The following is a 20,056-nucleotide window of genomic DNA, read 5'->3' as shown; positions in this document are numbered from 1 at the left end:
CCCATAGACACACAGAGGCAGCTGGGGAGCGAGCATGCACGAGTGCCCCTAGAGCAAGCTGCTTTCTCTAGGAGCACTTGGCAAGGGAAAGGGCCAGAAACACCAGCAGAGGACCCGAGAAAAGGAGAATCGGGGCTCCTCTGTGCAAAATCACTGCACAGAGCAGGTAAGTATGACGTGTTTATTATTTTAAGAAAAAAAAAATGTAACCTTTAGAAACACTTTTAAGAATTTACATTCCTGCTACAGTCAATTTAAGCATTGGTATTATGTAAAACAATAAAAGAGGTATTATGTTATATAAGAACATTCATTACCTTTAGTGCAGATGTGACAATGACTTCTGATGAAGTGTCATCCAAGCTTACTTTCTGTCTTCTTTCCACACGCACATCTGCATAACTAACAACAGAGATAATATCTTGTACAATAAAAAAATTCCCCATGTCCTATTAATTAAACATTCTTTATCCTGTTTTAACTTCCCTGGCGGTCTGATTATGTCAGGATTTCTGTGCTAAAAGCGGTACATTGTTTTGCATAGAAATCTGTTTTACATTTTAAAACTCACCTTCCCCTGCGATCCCCCGCCGTCCTCCCCCGCCGTTCTTCCGCTGTCCTTCCGCTGTGTGCTAGGCAGATGCCGGCACCTGTCTTCCGGTTCCCTTCCCTGCGAGTGTTGCGACGCAGGGGGTGGAACCAGCAGCAAATTCAAAAGTGCAAATACACTAAATGACATGATACAAAGCTGTGATCCTAACGGATTACACTGTATCATGCCATTTCACCACAGGATTTCACCTGGTGACTTTTCCAGTGCCCTGCCTGTGCTTTTTCAGTGCTTTGTGCCTGCAAAATAGAGAACGACCATGGCGTCCAAAAAGCGTTCTTTTTGCGCAAAAGCGCTTTTAGACAAACTGGAAAACAGCAACAGCAAAACTGAGTTACTTGAAGAACTGAGCGATAGCGATTAGTGGGAAAATTCGTCATCAGGTACGGAAAGTGATGACAGCGACGATTCTGATGTCTCTTTCTGGTACATCGCTCCGTTGGAAATTCTGAAGAATCATTTGATATACTTACCAAATTCCACAAGCTATGTGCCAGAAAGAGACATCAGAATCGTTGCTGTTGTCACTTTCCATACCTGATGACGAGTTTTCCCACAAATCGCTCAGTTCTTCAAGTAACTCTGTTTCGTTGTCGCCTTTTTCCAGTTCGTCTTTTGCGCAAAAAAAACGCTTTTTGGACGCCATAGTCGTTCAAAATTTTCCAGGCACAAAGCACTGGAAAAGCACAGGCAGGGCACTGGAAAAGTCACCAGGTGCAATCCTGTGGTGAAATGGCATGATACAGTGTAATCCGTTAGGATCACAGCTTTGTATCATATCATTTAGTGTACTTACAATTTTGAATTTGCCGCCGGTTTCACCCCCCTGCGTCGCAACGCTCGTAGGGAGAGAAGTGCCGACAATCGGCTGTGCACAGAGCGGGGAGAGACTGTGAGGAGGACGGGGAGGACAGCGGGGGATCGCAGGGAAGGTGAGTAACATTCTGGGGTAATCCCGAGTGTGGCTCGGGGTTACCACTTTTGGTACTAAAAGTTAACTCCAAGCCACACTTGGGAATACCAGGGAGGTTAAACTAATCAACTGGGAAGGCAATAAAAATGCTTAGTTTGTAAGTGATCAATAAAGCTACCTTCCTGACATCTCCCTGCCATCACATTAATGAGTTAGCCCCCAACCTTTGTAATGTGATGCCATGGAAATGGTCTGGAAAGGAAAATTATGATAAGTTCCCAAGTGAATTTTGAGGGTTTTTTTTTTTTTTTGGTATAACTACGAAACTCATGATTCTTAGCTGCATTTTTAGAAATGTTGTCTGACGAATGCTGCTGTTGTGTGCATTGGCCCATGCAGTAAAACCTACACTTCTAAACAAAGTGGTATTGGTTAAATTCATCCTATATTCTCTGCAAAGGTAAATGTGTACAGTTTTGTGCATGGGTTCCTTCTCCTTTAAATGTTTTGTAAATGATCTTGAAGAGTACAATATATGTGCTCTGCAGACAGACAGGTAGAGTATAAAATAGCCCAGAACCAGAAGACTAGTTATTGTGTATAATTAGGCTGATCACTGTATTAACTACTTGACCTCCGGACGATTTGACCCCCCCCCCACCACCTGACCTTTTTTTCCCCACAAATAGAGCTTTCTTTTGGTGGTATTTGATCACCTCTGTTTTTTAATTTTTGCACTATAAACAAAAAAAGGCCGACAATTTTGAAAAAAAAAAAATCTGCTATAAAACATATCCAATAAAAAAAGTTGAAAAAAATCGCATTTCTTCATCAATTTAGGTCAATATGTATTCTGCTACATATTTTTAGTAAAATGATTCCCAATAAGCGTATATTGATTGGATATTTTTATTTATTTATTTTTCTAGTAATGGTGGTGATCAGAGACTTAGAGCGGGACTGCGATATTGCGGTGGACAATTCGGACACTGACACTTTTTGGGGACCAGTAACATTACAGTGATCAGTGCTAAAAAATATGCGCTGTCACGGTACTAATGATAGTGGCTGGGAAGGAGCTAAAATCAGGGGCAATCAAAGGGTTCAATGTGTTCCTAGCCAGTGCTTGTGTACTGTGGGGGATGTGCTTTTACTAAGGGAAGGCATATATCCATGTCCCTGCTGTGCAGTAACACAGGATCTATGCCTTCCCTACTGACAGAACGGAGATATGCCTTGTTTGCTGTTCTGCCTGTGTACTAAAAATTCACCGGGTGCCGGCGGACATCAAGTCCGCGGTACTCATCAATGACCATTTACAGCAGAAGCGAGCCGCCGGCGGAGCGCATGCGCATGGTCTACCCAGAGGACCCAGGTCACATATATATATACGTGCTCCAGTGCACAGTTGCCACTGTTAAACTTCTATAGGGTGGTCAGCAAGTGGTTAATAATGAGTGGTCACCACATATTTCAGGCATGTACTCTTTCAATACTAATAGGAAAATATCCTCTACAGCAGCCTTTCACAACTAGGGTGCTGTGGCAAAATGCCTAAAAATTGCCCCAAGTTGCACAAAAATTGTCAACAAGCAGGAAGGACAATCACCCTGCCTTTTTTTGTTGCACAAAGCTACAGGTTTTTATTGTGCAGCATTACCACCTTGGGCACCATGTGGGCCAGCCACTGGTGTCCTAACAAAACGAAAACTTCATGGGCTAATAAGGAGCACATCGGGAGCTTTCACAGCATCCTTGTTTGTCTCTCCCCTGCCCCTTTCCATCAGAAACTGAAGTCATGTTAGCTGTGTGAGGGACAAAAACTGAGGGAGAAGAAACATGCTTGAATACTAGTCAGTACCAGTGTGCAAAGGTATATTTGCCTTGTAAAAATCAGTCACCTTTATTGTTTGGTGTTTAACGTCTGTGGATACTACTGCATCATGTAGAACTGTTAGTTTCCTTTTTTACATTTTACAATGAAGTGCCTTGAAATTTTAAAGGGTGCCCTGACTCAAAAAAGGTTGAGAAACACTGCTCTAGACATGTAAATGGCAGACTGTAGTGAGGTTCACAAACCTTTAAGAGATTTTTTCCACTTTTGCTTTCAAATTTGAGAAATACCTGCTATATGTTTGTTATGTGTTCCCATTCACAAAGCATGCCTATTTATTTTTATTTTTTAACTTTTCCTATCTTTTAGATATTTCTCAGAACAAGGTGACTTGCATGTTTTTTTTGAACAATGTTAAGCTTGGTATACACTTATTGAAATTTGGCAGGTTCAGCAGGAACTGTCAGAATTCTAGTACCTGTGTAGCCCTGTTTGGTCATTAGAATGGCTTCTGTCGAATGGTCCTGCTGGAAAACCAGCATTCGATCAGCCTCTGCACCCAATGACTCCAGCGCTGATCTGTGTATTCTGATGAAGGGGAGTCCTAGCCATCAGAATACAATAGTGCAGTGAGGGGGATCCCTTATCTGCAACGCTTGTGTGGATTCGGACATCTTTGAGTTCTTTTTTTGTTGAACATGCTGGTTGAAAAAAATAAATAAATAAATAAAAACTCTGAGTACATACCAAGCTTAAGTCCCCGTTCACATTAGTTCGCTCCGACTTAGGGGGCGACCTGTGAAGTCGCGTGCAGCGTGACTTCGGGGCGACTTGCACGTACTTCATAACATGAATGTCTATGTAAGCCGCCTCCAGGTCGCCCCGAAGTAGTACAGGACCCTCTTTCTAAGTCGGAGCGACTTGTGTCACTCCTATTAGAACCGGTTCTGTACTACACTATGGGAGCGACGGTGCACGACCTGTCAGGCTGACCAAGTCGCCTGACAAGTCGTACCAGTGTGAATGGACACTAAGACCCGGTTCACACTACTCCGACTTGGGACGCCAGTTTTGTGTGACCTCAAGTCGCCCCAAGTCGCTTGTCATTACAAATTCAATGTAAATGAATGAGAGCCGTCTTAATATGCACTACTGAAGTCGCTCCGACTTCAGAAAAGGTTCCTGTACTACTTCAAGGCGACCTCTATCCGACTTGTGCACATAGACTTCAATGGGAGTCGCCTCTAAGTCGGATCCTTATCTATTTTCAAGCGATTGTGATCAGACTTTCCAGGAAGAAGAAAAAAATTACCCAGGCATTCCCCACAGACAAAGTCGTCTATCATTTAAGTCTCTTCAAAGTCTCCTCAAAGTCTCTTCAAAGTCATGCTAAAGTCGCGCTAAAAAGTTGCGCTAAAAAGTCGCACTAAAAAGTCGCTCCTTCATGGGGCGACTTTCTGGTCGCGGTAGTGTGAACCGGCTCTTAGAGTCAATTCCTAAGTTACTGAGCAGTGGTAAGTTGTGTCAGTCTAATTACCTGCTGCGACAGAGCCTGATTGTCTTCTTTTAATTCAGCAAGTGCGTGTATTAACGCAGTTACTTGCTGTTTTAATTGTGTCATCTGAGTGGTTATTTCTGCTGAATCCATTTGTGGTTCGTTCAATCTGTAACGCTCCTGCGTTTTATGTATGATGTGGATTTTCAGCTGCAGAAATATTCCACTTCAGTAGTCATGTAGAGAAACGCTGAGACACCAATCCCAACTCCCAATGACTCATCATGTGTGGATGATCTCAATTCAGCAAGTAAATACACACACTCAATAAGATGTTTCCTAGAGTGACTTATGTATATAGTAACACAGTGATGATAGGCTGAAGAGACAGGTTGGGTAGAGATGGTAGATGACAGACACTTGAAAGGAAATGTTCTTGAAAGTAAGATAGTAGCAGATGGGATGCAGATAGGTTTAGCAATCATGTATGGTAGCAGATAACAGAGTAGCAGGTGGACATACAAGAGAGATCAACCCAGTGCAAGAACAGGTGGTAGTAGGCTCAAGAGCTAGCAATCTTAGATAATGCAGATGTAGTAATAGTCCTTAGTATGCAGAGCTAGATAGTGTAAGCTTTAGTATGAAGGTTATAGAGGTTTCCCCTGTGGGGTACTTATCACTAATAGCAATGTAGCAGAGGAGAGGTTCGGCAAGAGCGGATGATCCGGTAGCGGGATACAGGGATCAGCGCAGCGTGGTTCCGACAGCGAGGTATGCTTGCAAGCACGAGAGCTTCAAGACAGGTTAGCATCAAGGCACAAAGCAGTTTGAACGAACACATGTGAGTGAGAGCCGGCGATCTAAATAGCCATCCAGTCTGGCGCTCAGTGATGACAGCATCAGTCTTAAAGGTGTATGCGCACCTTACCAAAAGAGAATGGTGGGGCGCATACACTTATGAAAGAGTAATTAGGGTACCCAAAGGTACCAGAACATTACACCTGCACAGTACAAACACAGTAAATTATGGCAACCATAGCTGCCCTGCCCCCCCCAGAAACAAAGAGATCTATGTAAGATTTTCCTTGCTAGAGGGTGCAGAATAGAGCATCTGAAAAAGGTAAGCTGCAATTTTTAAATATTTTTTTGAAGTTATGCTATGTGAATGGAAACATGTAAAAAATATAAAGTAGGTGTTAACCTGATCTGACTGCAAAAGTGGTAATACACTTTAAAACTTTACTGATCAGCTGACTGGAACCATCATCAGGACTGTATTTTTTTTTTTTTTTAAGCCCGTAGCGTGTGAAACACACTCAAAAGACTTGCACCCGGTGCATAAAAAAGTGCACACACAAAAAAGTGCACAAGGCGTACACACATGGCCCTCCTCCGAAGAGGAAGGGCCCTAACCCTGATCCCCCGGGGCGTGAAGCTCCTGACAGGGACTGAGGTACTCACTTAGGTCCGCCCAGCCGAAGCCGGGCAGACCCCGTTCTCCAGGGGGACTGCCGAAACAGCCCACCCCGAGTACTAGGTGGGGCTCCCCTGAAGGGAGACCCCATGAGAGAGGGCGAACTAAGCCAAAAGGCCATATCCACCCCCTCCCAAGACTTTCAGGGCAGGCCCGGGGACCTACGCCATACTCATCGTGCAAGTGACAATACAACCAAAAAGGGACACACGTGAACACACAAACAAAGAAAAAACAGAGTGGGGAAAGGGGAAGTGGAGAAGTGCTGGGTAGTGCCTAAGTGCAAGACCTCGGCAGGCCCCCCCGGCCAGGAATAAAAAATTCCTCTGGTGTTGGCCAAAAGGCCCACCCCAAGAGGCAGGTGCAGAAAAAGTGTGATGGTGCAGTGACCAAGGTGCCACAAAAACTCAGGTGAGCTGCCCCTCACCAGTGAGATTGAGGCACCCCTGGGCTGCCACCCCAGGGGCACGTACACCACTGGCTTTTTCGGACTCAGCCCATGGCCAGACCAAGCGTAGCCCTTCCTGTCAGGAGGCCAGGAATGCAGACAGCTCAGGGAGAGCCCAACCTCGACCAGGATAGAAAATGGCCCCCTTCTCAGCCAAATTCACCCAGGAGGAAGGGCCCTTCCCCTCACCATCCGCACTTCCACCAATTACATCCAGGAGCAGTACTAACCGGTTGACCACGCCGGCTTTCTCGCTCCCTTCAAACTGACAGGGGCGGACCCATTCAAATCAGAAAGGCATTGGAACCATCCGGCTTTCTCTGGTTTGGCCTACTCCGGTCCTCCAGTTACGCCCAGAGCGCCCCGGTTAACTTCGGCCACCACCGATACTAACCTTCCGGTTCCATACCAACACTGATAAGAACAGATACTACACTTGATCTTAGCCAAAAGGCCGAGAAGCGATATCATCAGGACTGTAAACAGACTCAAAGCTTGACAGCTTTCTTCAGCTTTATTTTGCATACTGGTTAAAGAAGCCAGATTGCCTGATTCTCAATAAAAGGATCATTGTGTAACAGGAATTGTAGCAGAGAAGATATTTACAACTGATATTTAAATCTGAATTTTTTTCTGCCATATTAAATGTCACAAAAAGCCAGAGATAATTCCATACCTTACAACAGTGTGTGTGCATACAATAAACTCTGGTTTGGAGTTCCACTGATGATATGTGATATAGTAGTGAGTCTGAAGCCAGATCCATTGTTGACCTTTGGTTAGAAACCGATAGCAGCAAGACTTTCCCTTACCAAACTGCATTACTGTAAAAAAAAAAAAAATAATTATAATGAAAAAAAGAAATGAAAAAGAAAAAGTTATACTTGTACTGTAGTCTGTTATCATTAATGACATGGTTGTCTTGTTGCATTCTGCACTCCTGCATTTGTTAAGTCTCCAAGGGGTTGATTTACTAAAACTGGAGATAGCAAAATATGATGTAGCTGTGCATAGTGGCCAATCAGCTTGGTCATTTAAGTTTTGCCAAAAAAACCTGGAAGTTTATAGATAATCTGAGTGCACAAACATAAGATTCACATAGATATCAAATTTGTTTTGTTTTTCTTGATAGGTTCTTCTAATACATAGTACAGTACTGCACAGTCAACAACTGTACCATGGACAAGTGGGATGACATTTGAAAGTAAATTGAACACCAGGACTATGCACAAAAAATGGTATTTGATTTTTTTGCAGTGCCGGTAGATCAACTTCTGTTCAACCACAGTGGCCATACATGGATCAAAATGCAGCTGGTCCCTGCTGAATCGGCCGCATTTTTTTGCAGATAACAAAATGTGCATTTATTTTTTGGACCCGTAAAGCATTGCACCAGCAATCAGCAAAATGCTGGTGCCATGCAGGTCTCCAGCAGATCTGCCAGAGTATCTGCTTGCCCATACATTCCATACGGGTAAGCAGATACAATCTGACAGGAAGCATGAATGAACTACCACGCTGTTCCAGTCTCCCGAAACTTGTAGTTTTCCATGCACAGAGCCCTGTTAATAGGTGGGTGGAGACCCACTTGTCCATGTTTTTTTTAAATTGTGACAGCTAGTGGGAAGGAAGAAGAACTCCATTAGCTATCACAGCGAAGATCAGGGAGGTACGAGGGCCGGTCTGTTTGTAACATGTTACAAAAGTTTAACTTATCCTTTAACCGCTTGCTGACCGCCGCACGACTATTTACTGCGGCAGTGAGCCCCATACAGGCAAACCGACGTAGGGCTAAGTCGCTTGCCTACGAGCCTCTAGGGGGCGAGCGCGCAGCCAGAGGCACGCTCCCACCCCCCCTCGTTCCCTGACATGTCCGCGCGAGTGACCAGCGGCTCCGATGTCTGCCGGTCACCCGCGATCTCCCGGTGGAGAGGGAGAAAGGCAGGCGGCTAATGTAAACAAAGCCGCCTGTCATTCTCCCTGATCTAACTGCAGAGATTACACGATCCTGCTATGTAGGATCGTATGTCTCTGTGGTTACATCACTAGCCACGCCCCTTTACAGTTAGAATTGCGCCCCTAGGGACACACTTAACCCCTAGATCACTAATAAAGTTAACCCCTTCCCTGCCAGTGTCATTTTTACAGTAACAGCGCATATCGCAGATCGCCGCCATTACTAGTTAAAAAAAAAAAAACAATAAAAATGACATAAATCTTTCTTAGTAAACGCAATAAATTTTGCGCAAACCAATCAAAATACACTTATTGCGATTTTTTTTACCAAACATATGTAGCAGAAAACAAATTGGCCTAAAATGTTAAAAAATTTTGATTTTTACATTTTTTTTGGGGAATTTCATTTAAAAAAATGTGAAAAATATTGTTATTTTTCAAAATTGTCGCTCTTTTTTTCTTTATAGCGCAAAAAGTAAAAATCGCACAGGGGATCAAATACCACCAAAAGAAAGCTCTGTTTGTGGGAAAAAAAAAAGGATGTCAATTTAATTTGGGTACAGTGCCGCGCGACCCCGCAATGTTCTGTTAAAATCACGCAGTGCCGAAGCGCAAAATAGGCCCTGGTCTTTGAGCAGGAAAATCCACCGGGGCTTAAGTGGTTAAGGTTGGTTCCACACCTATGTGTATATATCAGCCTTTCTCAGCTCTGGAACCCTAGGTTTCCACCAGAAGTTGCTTTGGGTTCCCTGAGCAGTGAACATTTTCAACCTTTCATGTAAGTTATTAGTGACAATAATGATCAGCTGTTTGTAGGAAGACATTCTCACTTTCCATCAATACCCAATGTCAGGGGCATTCTTCCCACTGACCACCAATGTAACATGTATTCTTCCCACTGTCAACGAATGTTGGCCCTCAATCATGCTGTTCTTCCCCTGCTAGAGTGGAATGAGTATTCGTACAGATTGGAAAACCTGGCCAGAGTAAGTTCCTGTTTTTATGTATACCTACCTTCCCTATTAATTAGAACAAACTTGTTAGGTCAGCTGTACCATGCTGTAGAGGCAGCTTGCCCCAAAAGCAGTTGGTTTGTGCATGCTTTTTCATATCTGAGGCTAAATAATTTAATAAAAATGAAGTAACAGTGGGATGATAAAATGCTAATGTGCTAGTATCCCTTTAAATCTGTTTTTCAGAGTCAGCATATCATATCAAACCATATATATCATAAACAAAACAGAACAAACAATGAATCAGTCCATAAAGTGCCCTTTGATATGAACTTCCTTGCATATGCTCAATATTTAATAAAAAACAGGCTTGTGTTCACATATCCAAATGACTGCTTCCTTAATTAGTGTTCGCTCCCACTAGCGGTCCCCACGAAACGACATACAGTTACGTTGTTTCGCTGGACAAAGCCAACCTGCCGCAGTATATGTACTACTGGCGGTCAGCAAGTGGTTAAAAGTTCAGACCGTAATTCATACATACCCAGAAATAATTGTCACTTCAAGCCCTGACTAATAAATGTGCTCAGGGGACAGTTCATGTGCATTAAGAGGAACTGCTCCCGAATAGAGGACTATACCACCCAAACAGAAAAAAAATAGCAGCTATGTTTGTAGAAAAAGAATACCAACCCACATTTATAGAAGCAGAAAGGAGTAAAGTGAACAATATTGATAGAATGAATATATATTGGTTGCATCTATTTATGTTAATACTGAGGGATTAGAGATTAGAACAAGGGGGGGGGGTTGTTTGTTTATATTAGGTAAATATGGGTGTCATTTGGGAAAAGTTAGACACATCTATATAGGATCTGGAATAGTTAAAATTTAGCCCTAATGACACAGTGGTTTCACATTGTTTTTTTTAAAAAAAAATAGCAATTCAAAAATTTATTTTTTTCAAAAATGGCATTTTCGAAAAAAAGTAGTCGCATTATTTAAAAAAAATTACATAATTTTAAAAAAATCACATTTTTTAAATTTTTTTGGAACAAATGACAATTTAAAATTTGCATATATATATATATATATATATATATATATATATATATATATATATATATATATGTGTAGACTACTGGAATTATTATTTTAAAATATTTTATTATTTTGTTGTTTATTTTGTTTTTGTACTTTATCTGTCTAAGCAAAAGTGGTAGTATATAATAGCATGATTTCTATAACATTGAAAACGAACCACACATGGTTATTCATGAAATGAATGGAATATTGTTCATTGTATATTGTATGTAATTTTCAGATTGACACAATGGCAGGGTTTCTCTTGGGGACACATATATGCAACACCAATGAGATCATGTGATTGTACATCAGATCTCACCATGTGTTGCGTATAAAGCATTATATAGAGCTCCGGATCCACAGCAAAATGGTGCTAACACTGGCCACTATAGGTCCGGGACTAAGGCAAAATGGCACCTTATGCTACCGTGGAATCAGAGCTTCAGGAAAATGGCACCCAATCGGGCTATATGTAAGTTGGCATGGCGTGATGGCAGATATGTCCCCCTGAGGAAGCAACGTGGCCCTGTGGCGTAACGCGTAATCGAGGGGGGCCCATCTGTGATCACGCTGAGGCGAGCATTGTGAGCATACTGTGGAAATGCTGTTTGATTGTCTTATACCTGCACTGTGAGGATTGAATGCTTTTTACAGTTTGGTGCACTCTAAACACCAGGAAAATATTAAGTGTTTTTATAATTAGTGTTTAATAAACCAGTTGTTTTAAAAGATAAAGCACTACTATGTCCAGCTTTCTCTCTTTATGATTTGGGCATATAGAGATAAGTGTAAGAGAAGGAGGATTCTAAACTCAAGATTGCCACCAAAGGAGTGAAACAGTATAAAACAGATCCCCAGAGAGGTACAAAAGCACATATAGACCATTGGTTGGTCTTATTCCCCAGATAAGTGTAAGAGAAGGAGGATTCTAAATTCAAGATTGCCACCAAAAGAGTGAAACGGTATAAAACAAATCCCCAGAGAGGGATAAAAGCGCATATAGACCATTGGTTGGTCTTACCCCCCTGGTGTGGGCACATCGGATTATCACTAATGTATGTGAATGATTGGAGCACATAGTGGTGAACACTAATTAAGGAAGCAGCATTTGGATATGTGAACACAAGCCTGTTTTTTTTTTTGAAAGACTGGGCATATGCAAGCAAATTGTTACCCAAGGACACTTTATGCATTGATGCATTGTTTGTTTTGTTCTGTTTATGGTATATATGGTTTGATATGATATGCTGATTCTGAAAATTTCTATGCAAACAGATTTAAAGGGATATTAGCACATTAGCATTTGGGAGCGCGGCACCACTTTAATAACATTTTGCACATTGATACAGGTTTAGAGAGTGTATATAGGTATGAGCGATCCGCTTTGTAAGTTTTTAGTTTTGTAGTGTTATAGCACTCAATAGCACAACATAGCAAGTACACCCATTTTTACCAGTGGGATGATAGTCCTGCTTAGCTTAAAAGATTATATTCTATAATTTTCTGTAAGTATAATTGGGTGGAGAGAAAGCGGTTATGCTGACCACAACAACGAATTAGAATTGAGCCGTAATATTTTATTTGAAAATTACAAAATACTGTAACTCAGTACCTAGCACGTATTTATATTAATCTGCTCCAATTTTTCTACCTTTATGTTTAACTTGTCTGAGTACTTACAGTGTTCATGGCACTTTGCTATTATCTCTAGGTCATCTACATGATAATAGTCATATCCAGATGTACCAAGAACTTCAAAAGGTAAATATCCAATGATTGGTGGAGCTCTGCAAAATAGGGTTAGTGTCAGTGCTCATGTAGTAGTAGTAGTAGTCATGTAGTGCTCATTTAGAAAGTACTTTTAGGAAATGCAAGAAAGGAAAAGTTACAAAATTAAAATTGAGGAAAAATAGCAAATCTAATTAGAGTTAGTTGAGTGATGTATAAAAAAATAGCAATAACACAAGGTCTGTTTTTCAACCATTGCATTTGTTTCTTAGCGTAAGTAGTCAATTATATCACAGTTCAGAAGTTTATCAGAAAATCTTATAGGGTTTCAATGGTGCATTTTCAGATCAGCATAGTGGCAAAGTGCTTAGAACTTTTGCCCTGTACAGTTGGAGTCCTGACCTTATTTCAAACCAATGATAGTTATTGCATTGAATTTGAGAAAACTAATGCAAACCTGGGGAGGTCATACATTTCTCAGGGCTGGTAAACTGTGGTGCAGGAGTGTAAAGCTTGCTATACACGGTTAGATTTTAACGCTCCTATTTAACAGATACCTATATTCACACTATACAGAGTGGATGGACAAATCTGCCACTGTGGCTATTGTATTGTATTTTGCTGTTTGGCTGACAATTTTCCTTCCAGCCCCTTAGATTTTTCAATAAAAGTGGGAAGGGTCCAAAAGTGGCCACAGGGCGACCCACATAATATTTTGTGTGATTCATCTGAAATAGGATTAAATCTGCATAGTGTCTTGCCAATTTAAACTGATTGTAAAGGCTTACATTTTCTTTTTCTAAAATAACAAACATGTTCTACTTACCTGATCCGTGCAATGGTTTTGCACAGAGCAGCCCCGATTCCTTCTCTTCTATGGTCACCCACTGACGCTCTTGGCTCCTTCTACCTTCAGACTGCCCCCATAGCAATAAGGGTACTTGTGTAGGTTTGATCCCGAACCACACTACGTGTGTCTATGAAGAAACACAGTGCAGCGCAGCCCCCCTCCGTGCAAATGATTTGATTGACAGCTGTAGGACACAATGGCTCCTGATGCTACCGAGCATCCTCTGAGAAGGGAGAAAAGAGCATCGCTGCTGCAGACGGGCACTGCACTGGATCGAGATTGGGCTCAGGTAAGCATTTCAAAATAGGCTGGGGGGAGCTGACATGGAAAGGTTTTTTGCCTTAAAGTGGTTGTAAAGGCAGAAGGTTGTTTTATCTTAATGCATTCTATCCATTAGGATAAAAAGCATTCTGTGTGCAGCAGCCCCCCTAATTCTTACATCCATATAGATCCAGAGATGTTGCACAAGAGGCTCAGCTGTCTGGGATTCCCTTCCTCATTAGTTGAGACAGCAGCGTGGTGCCATTGGCTCCCATTGCTGTCAATCAAAGTCAGTGAACCAATAAGTAGAGATAGATGTCCGGGCCGGGGCTTCGTGTCTGAATAGACACATGGAGCTGTGGCTCTGCTCGGGTGCCCCCATAAGCTTCTTGCTGTGGGGACACTCAACAGGAGGGAGGGGCCTGGAGCAACAAAGAGGGACCCTAGAAAAGAAGGATCTGGGCTGCTCTGGGCAAAGCCACTGCGCAGATCAGGTAAGAATAACATGTTTGTCATTTAAATGAAGAGAATGCTTTAAGGTAAAAAATCTTTTACCTTTACAATCACTTGAAGTCATTGATGCTGATATTGAAGTGCTCAGTTTAGGTTAGGTTTAAAGTCAAGGGTTATTTGTTAAAATTTACAATTAAGGATGCAAATGATAAGTTCTTTTTTTGGTTAAGAAAAGGATATCTAAATCTAAGAACAAATACTGTATGTAATATTTTACCGCTTTACAGTCCTAAGATGTGGAGGCTGTATTATTTTCATTTTTCAGACTATGTTTATTTTTGGGTTTAGACTGTTAAACAGTGTAAAGAAAACCTTAAAGACTACCTTTCCATTTCAGTTTTCTAAGATTGTACAGAAATAGAAGTGTCACTCCTTTGCAATATGGTAACTTGCAGCTGATCTGTACATCATTGAAATATCAGTTTAATTCTTGCTGAGATGCTTTCTAAGGCACCTCATAGATGATTTGGTTTTCTTTCCTTCCACCACAGCTGGCAGAACACAATAATTACTGCTAGTGGCTATAGTTGGGGAATGGCAATAAGGGGGTGGGAGGAAATAGGTATAGAGTTGAGAAGGATTACAACACCTGTCAGGTTTTTATTGCTGTCTGTGCCCCTGTAACGAGATTAAGAGCCGGTTCACACTGAGGCGACACGACTCCTTACTACTTCGGGGGCGACTTGTGCATTACCATGCACCACGACTTCGGAGCGACTTGCAGGGACTTCACATAATGGAAGTCTATGCAAGTCACTCCGAGGTCGCCCCGAAGTAGTACAGGACCCTTTTTCTAAGTCGGAGCAACTTGTGTCGCTCCTATTAGAACGGGTCCTGTAGCGGTCAATGGACCGTGAGTGATCGCGACTTGTCAGGCTGACAAGTCGCCTGACAAGTCGCGCTAGTGTGAACCGACTCTCAACCTCTTCTGTTGACTGTTATCAACAAAAGTGAGAGTGAAAGAAAATTTCAAACTTGGGGTTTTCAACAAAACAGAAATGAAGGGTAAAACTTCCAATGGGGACACTAGTTCTGGTGACAATTAGGGATTCCCTCACTTTGGAGAGATTTCCTCTTACTTCAGATTTTGCTATGGGACAGGAAGTAGAGGGAAATCTCCCATATGGGACACAAATGGCAATAAAAACATGACAGGGGTAATAACCCTCACTTACTCTATCCAAAATTTAAAAAAATCCTTTAGTTCTACTTTAATATTGCAATTTGTGTAGGGGCCTAACTAAAAAATATGCACCTGGTAGACATGTGCAGAAGGGTAAAATTAGTTTTGTTTCGGATAGATTCATGATGCTACTAATTTTGTTTTGTTTCAGAGTTCGTTTAGTTTAATTTCGCTTTGTTTAATAATTTTCCAACGAATTCCAAATGTTTGGAACGATTATAATTTGGATCGGTCTAAAAATGATCGACCGATCCAAATTATGTGTGAAGAATAGCTGGTTGTTAGGGAGCGGGCCGGGAAGCTGGCTGCCGCATCCTTAACAACCGATGACTCATCAGCTGTCAGCGTGCTTTCCCCCTGAGAGCTGAAATGTTAACAAAAGAATGCTTACAATGAAAAATTTGGAAAAAACAGTGTGCCCCCCCCAATCTATACCAGGCCCTTAGGGTCTGTTATGAATTTTAGGGGGAACCCCACGCCAAAACTTAAAACAACAAACGGCGTGGGGTCTCTCCAAAATTCCCAGACCCTTATCCGAGCATGCACGCCGGCAGGCCAGGATAGGGGGGGGGGGGCGACCAAGCGCCCCCCCCCCTGAACCATACCAGGCTACTTGCCCTCAACATGGGGGGGGGGGTGATTGGGGCAGGGGGGAACCACTCCAACTCCAAAGCACCTTGACCCCATGTTGTTGGGAATAAGGGCCTCTTACCCCCAACCCTGGGCGGTGGTTGTGGGGGTCTGTGTGCGGGGGGGCTTATCAGAATGTAAAAGCCCCCTTTAACAAGGGGGCCCCCAGATTCCGTTCCCCCCCTATGTGAATAAGTATGGCCTACCCTTTCACCAAAAAAGTGTAAAAAATATATAAAGACACAACATGAGTTTTTGACAATTCCTTTATTAAAAAAAAAATGTCCTCCTCAAGACGCCGGCCACCATTGCCAGCCCGAAAAAAAGGAAAAAGAAAAACCTCCAGTCTCATCGAAGGCTCACGCCATCTGCCTGCTCCGCCTCCTGACATTTCTTAAATAGCTTAGGGGCGGAGTCACCCAATGACATTAGCGGGTGACCCTGCTCCTGTGTGACGTCATCGACCGGGGCATGCCCCCCCTGCCCCAAAGCACCCCCCACCATGTTGAGGGCAGGTGGCCTGGTATGGTTGAGGGTGGGAGGGCACTCGCTTGTCAACCCTCTTTCCAGGCCTGCTGGGCTGCATGCTCGGATAAGTGTCTGGTATGGATTTTGGGGGGCCCCACGCCATTTTTTTTTTGGTAATTTTGGTGTGGGGTTCCCTTTCAAATTCATACTAGACCCAAAGGGCCTGATGTGGATTGGAATGGGATGGAAAAACTCCATGCTGTTTTTTTCTAATTGTTCTCTTGCAAGGATTCTTTTGTTTACATTTAGCTCTGACAGCTGATAAGTCATCTATTGTTAATGACATTGCGGCCGTCTTTCCGGCCCGCTCCTTAACAACCAGCTATTCTTCACACAGAAATGAATTTGGAGATTCAGGTATATACGAATCTCCGAATACCAAAAATTTGTCCGAATTTACATTCAGACCGAAATTAATTGCACATGTCTAAGATCGGGGTCCACACAAAGTTAGTGTATGTATTGGTCACTGAGTAAAGTATTGAAGTCAGAAGAAAAGTGCCACAGTCATGCAAGTAGCATTATTAAAAGAAAAAGCAGTCTATGATTTTCTATCAAAAGAGGTTTCCCTTAAAAGGGTAATTTCTGCAATTTATTTTCAGTGGCAGGTTTTTTGTTACTTGTGGTCTATTCTAATCTATCGCTGCTTTAATAGAAATATTTTGTACCTGTGGTCGAGTGATAGGAACTTCCATTCAAGACTGTGCCTTGAAGTGAATTCTTCTAAATACTCATCAACTATACACATTTCCTGCAAATACAAAGATACAACATTTTAAAGAATTCTGCTAAGCATTACTTGGATGTAAAATAAATAGTGACAAAAATTACAATCCCTTCTATAAACTCTGAAAAACTTACTGTATATGAAGAAATGTTTACAATTTAAGGGAATTTTTATAAAAGTGGTAAGTGTACTCCAGGATAAGCAAATATTGTCTAAATACAAAAGGCATGTGTTTTCCTACTTAAAATTGCTGCTATTTGTACATTTTTTCCAGACCCATACAGCAGTACTTTGGAGCTGTGCAGGAGCTTCCTGGGATTACTAATCACTGCCGCTCTCTCATTTTATGCTGGGTGACTGGCAGGGCCGGTGCAAGGATTTTTGACACCCTAGGCAAAACGTAATTTTGCCGCCCCCATTGGCTCCGCCCCTGACTCCACCCCTTTGTCAGTGTTAAATGGTTTTATTCAACCCTCTAACTGCTACATCTGCAAGATGGCTTGTTCTTTTAAAAAACGATTGACTTACTAGCAGGATCAGTATGTTAAAACAAAAGCGAGAAAACCTAAAAGCAAGAAAGAAAACTAATGCAGCCACCCATCTAAGAACTAGTAAGCTGCAGTACAATAAATATTTTGCTTTGCTTTACCACTTGCCAACCGCCCACCGCAGTTTTACTGCGGCAGGCTGGCTAGGCTGCGCAAAACAACATAGCTCTATGTCAATGGCGCGCGTGGTGCTGGGGGGCAAGTATGTGCTGCCGTTGGCGCGCTCCCCTACTAGGCAGCAGGGATGATGATCCATGGGACAGGTGGCCGTGAATGCCGATGGGCACCCGCAATTGTTCCCCACTGAGAGAGAAGAACGGTCGGCTGTTGTAAACACAGCTGACCATTCTCCCTGGAATGATCGCGAGAGCCTGTGATCCTTCTATGTAGGATCACAGGTCTCTATGGTAATTTCAGAAGTCCTGCCCCCCCCCCACAGTTAGAATCACTCCCCTAGGCTCACATTTAACCCTTTGATCACCCTGGGTTAACCCCTTCTCTGCCAGTGTCATTATCATAACCGTGCATATATATAGCACTGATTACTGTAGTAATGTCACTGGTAACCCCAAAAGTGTCAAAAATATCAGTTAGGGGTCCGATCTGTCCGCCGCAATGTCGCAGTCCCACTAAAAAATGCAGATCACCGCCATTACTAGTAAAATAAGTAAATAAAAATGACATAAATCTTTCCCATAGTTTGTAGATGCGATAACTTTTGCGCAAACCAATCAAAATACGCTTTCTTTTACCAAAAATATGTAGCATAAAACAAATTGGACTAAAAGGATCGAAAATTTAGATTTTTACATTTTTTGGGGGGGAATGTTATATACCAGAATGTGAAAAATATAGTTTTTTTTTTTCAGAATTGTCGCTATTTTTTTTGTGTATAGCACAAAAAAAAAAAAATCGCAGAGATGATCAAATACCACCAAAAGAAAGCTCTGTTTGTGGGAAAAAGGACATCAATTTTATTTGGGTACAGCGTCGCACGACTGCGCAATTGTCAGTTAAAGTAATGCAGTGCCAAATCGCAAAATATGGCCTGGTCATTAAGGGGGCAAATCCTTCTGGTCCAGAAGTGGTTAATACCACTTTAAGTGCTGGTTCACACTTGTGTGATGTCAGACATCGCATGTGATTCACACCACATTACTGCCCAGATCACATGCAGTGTCTCTGCGATGTGATTTCAGCCATACAAACTGTAAGGCTGAAATCGCATCGCATTCGCACCAAAATGGTGCAGGTCCCTATTTTTGGCCCGCGCTGGAATCAGATCGCATGGATGTTCACACCTATGCGATACGATTCCTGTATCATTTCATAGTTCGCACTGCGATCTTTGAACCAATCTGGGGGTGTCATTAACCTTACATTGACATCCCCAGCGATTCACAGATCTCAGTGTGAACCAGTGTGCAATTCTGGTGCGATGCGGGAACCGGCACTGAATCGCAGGGTTTCCCGCATCGCACCAGTGTAAATCGGGACTAAGTGCCGGTTCACATTTGTGCGATGCGGGAACGCTGCGAATATACAGCGTGTTCCCGCATCGCATCTGCACCTCTGGCAGTTCACACTGCCATATGCGATACGCAGGGGGTGTCAATTAAAAGTTAACGACACCCCCAGTTTGATAGCATATCGCAGTGCGATCTGCAAGTTTGCACAGAATTGGATCGCACTAGTGTGAACCACTATGCGATCCGATTCTGCTGCAGCAAAAAAAAGCCTCATGTGCGAGTTTACTGTGGATGCGGTGCAAATTCAGCCATACAAAGTGTATGGCTGAAATTTGCACCGCACAGAGAGAGATTGCATGTAATTTAGGAGCAGTGCAATGCGAATTACATGCGATCTGTGTGATCGCACTAATGTAAACCGGGGCTGAATGGATAAAATTAATAAGGTTATTCTGTACTAATACATCAATGTATAGGGAGATGATGGGAAGGAAGGAGTTTATTATTAACATTATCAGAAAGGGGTAAAGGGATTTCCAGTGCTGGCAGAGAGAGAAGTGACAGGGAGAGAGAGGGGTGACAGGGGGAGAAGGGGGGGGGGGTTTCAGGGAGAGAAGGGGGGGGGGCAAGTTCTGGTCAGTGAAAGGGTTACCTCATTGGAATGATCCCCGGGCTCGTCATTCAGCAGCTTTTCAGTGTGGATGTCGGCTGGCTCTTTTTAATCTTCCCGCCCACCTTCCTTCACAGACGGAGCAGACAGGAGGGGGAGGGGGAGAAGAGATGAGTGTGACTGTGAAGCTCAGGGCACGCACGCTGCAGCCGTGCTGGAGAGGACGGAGCAGTGAGAGAT

At 42.7% G+C, this 20,056-nt stretch overlaps 1 protein-coding gene across 2 annotated transcripts in view; it reads right to left on the bottom strand.

The window, feature by feature from the left end:
- The window catches only part of NPAS2 (neuronal PAS domain protein 2), a 201,136-nt gene that overhangs the window by 32,465 nt on the left and 148,615 nt on the right, over positions 1-20,056 (bottom strand). For both annotated transcript variants that reach the window (XM_082244362.1, XM_082244363.1), the window contains exons 9-12: positions 17,131-17,213; positions 12,450-12,556; positions 7,451-7,598; positions 318-402 (exon numbers count right to left, since the gene is read on the bottom strand). In XM_082244362.1, the coding sequence (XP_082100488.1) occupies positions 318-402; positions 7,451-7,598; positions 12,450-12,556; positions 17,131-17,213 (423 nt within the window). The remainder of the gene's footprint in view (positions 1-317; positions 403-7,450; positions 7,599-12,449; positions 12,557-17,130; positions 17,214-20,056) is intronic.

Source organism: Pelophylax lessonae (genome assembly GCF_965119305.1).
Source record: "Pelophylax lessonae genome assembly, chromosome: 2".
Lineage (NCBI taxonomy): Eukaryota > Metazoa > Chordata > Amphibia > Anura > Ranidae > Pelophylax > Pelophylax lessonae.
Note: the sequence above shows the minus strand (reverse complement) of the source record. Positions and strands in the feature narration are given on the sequence as shown.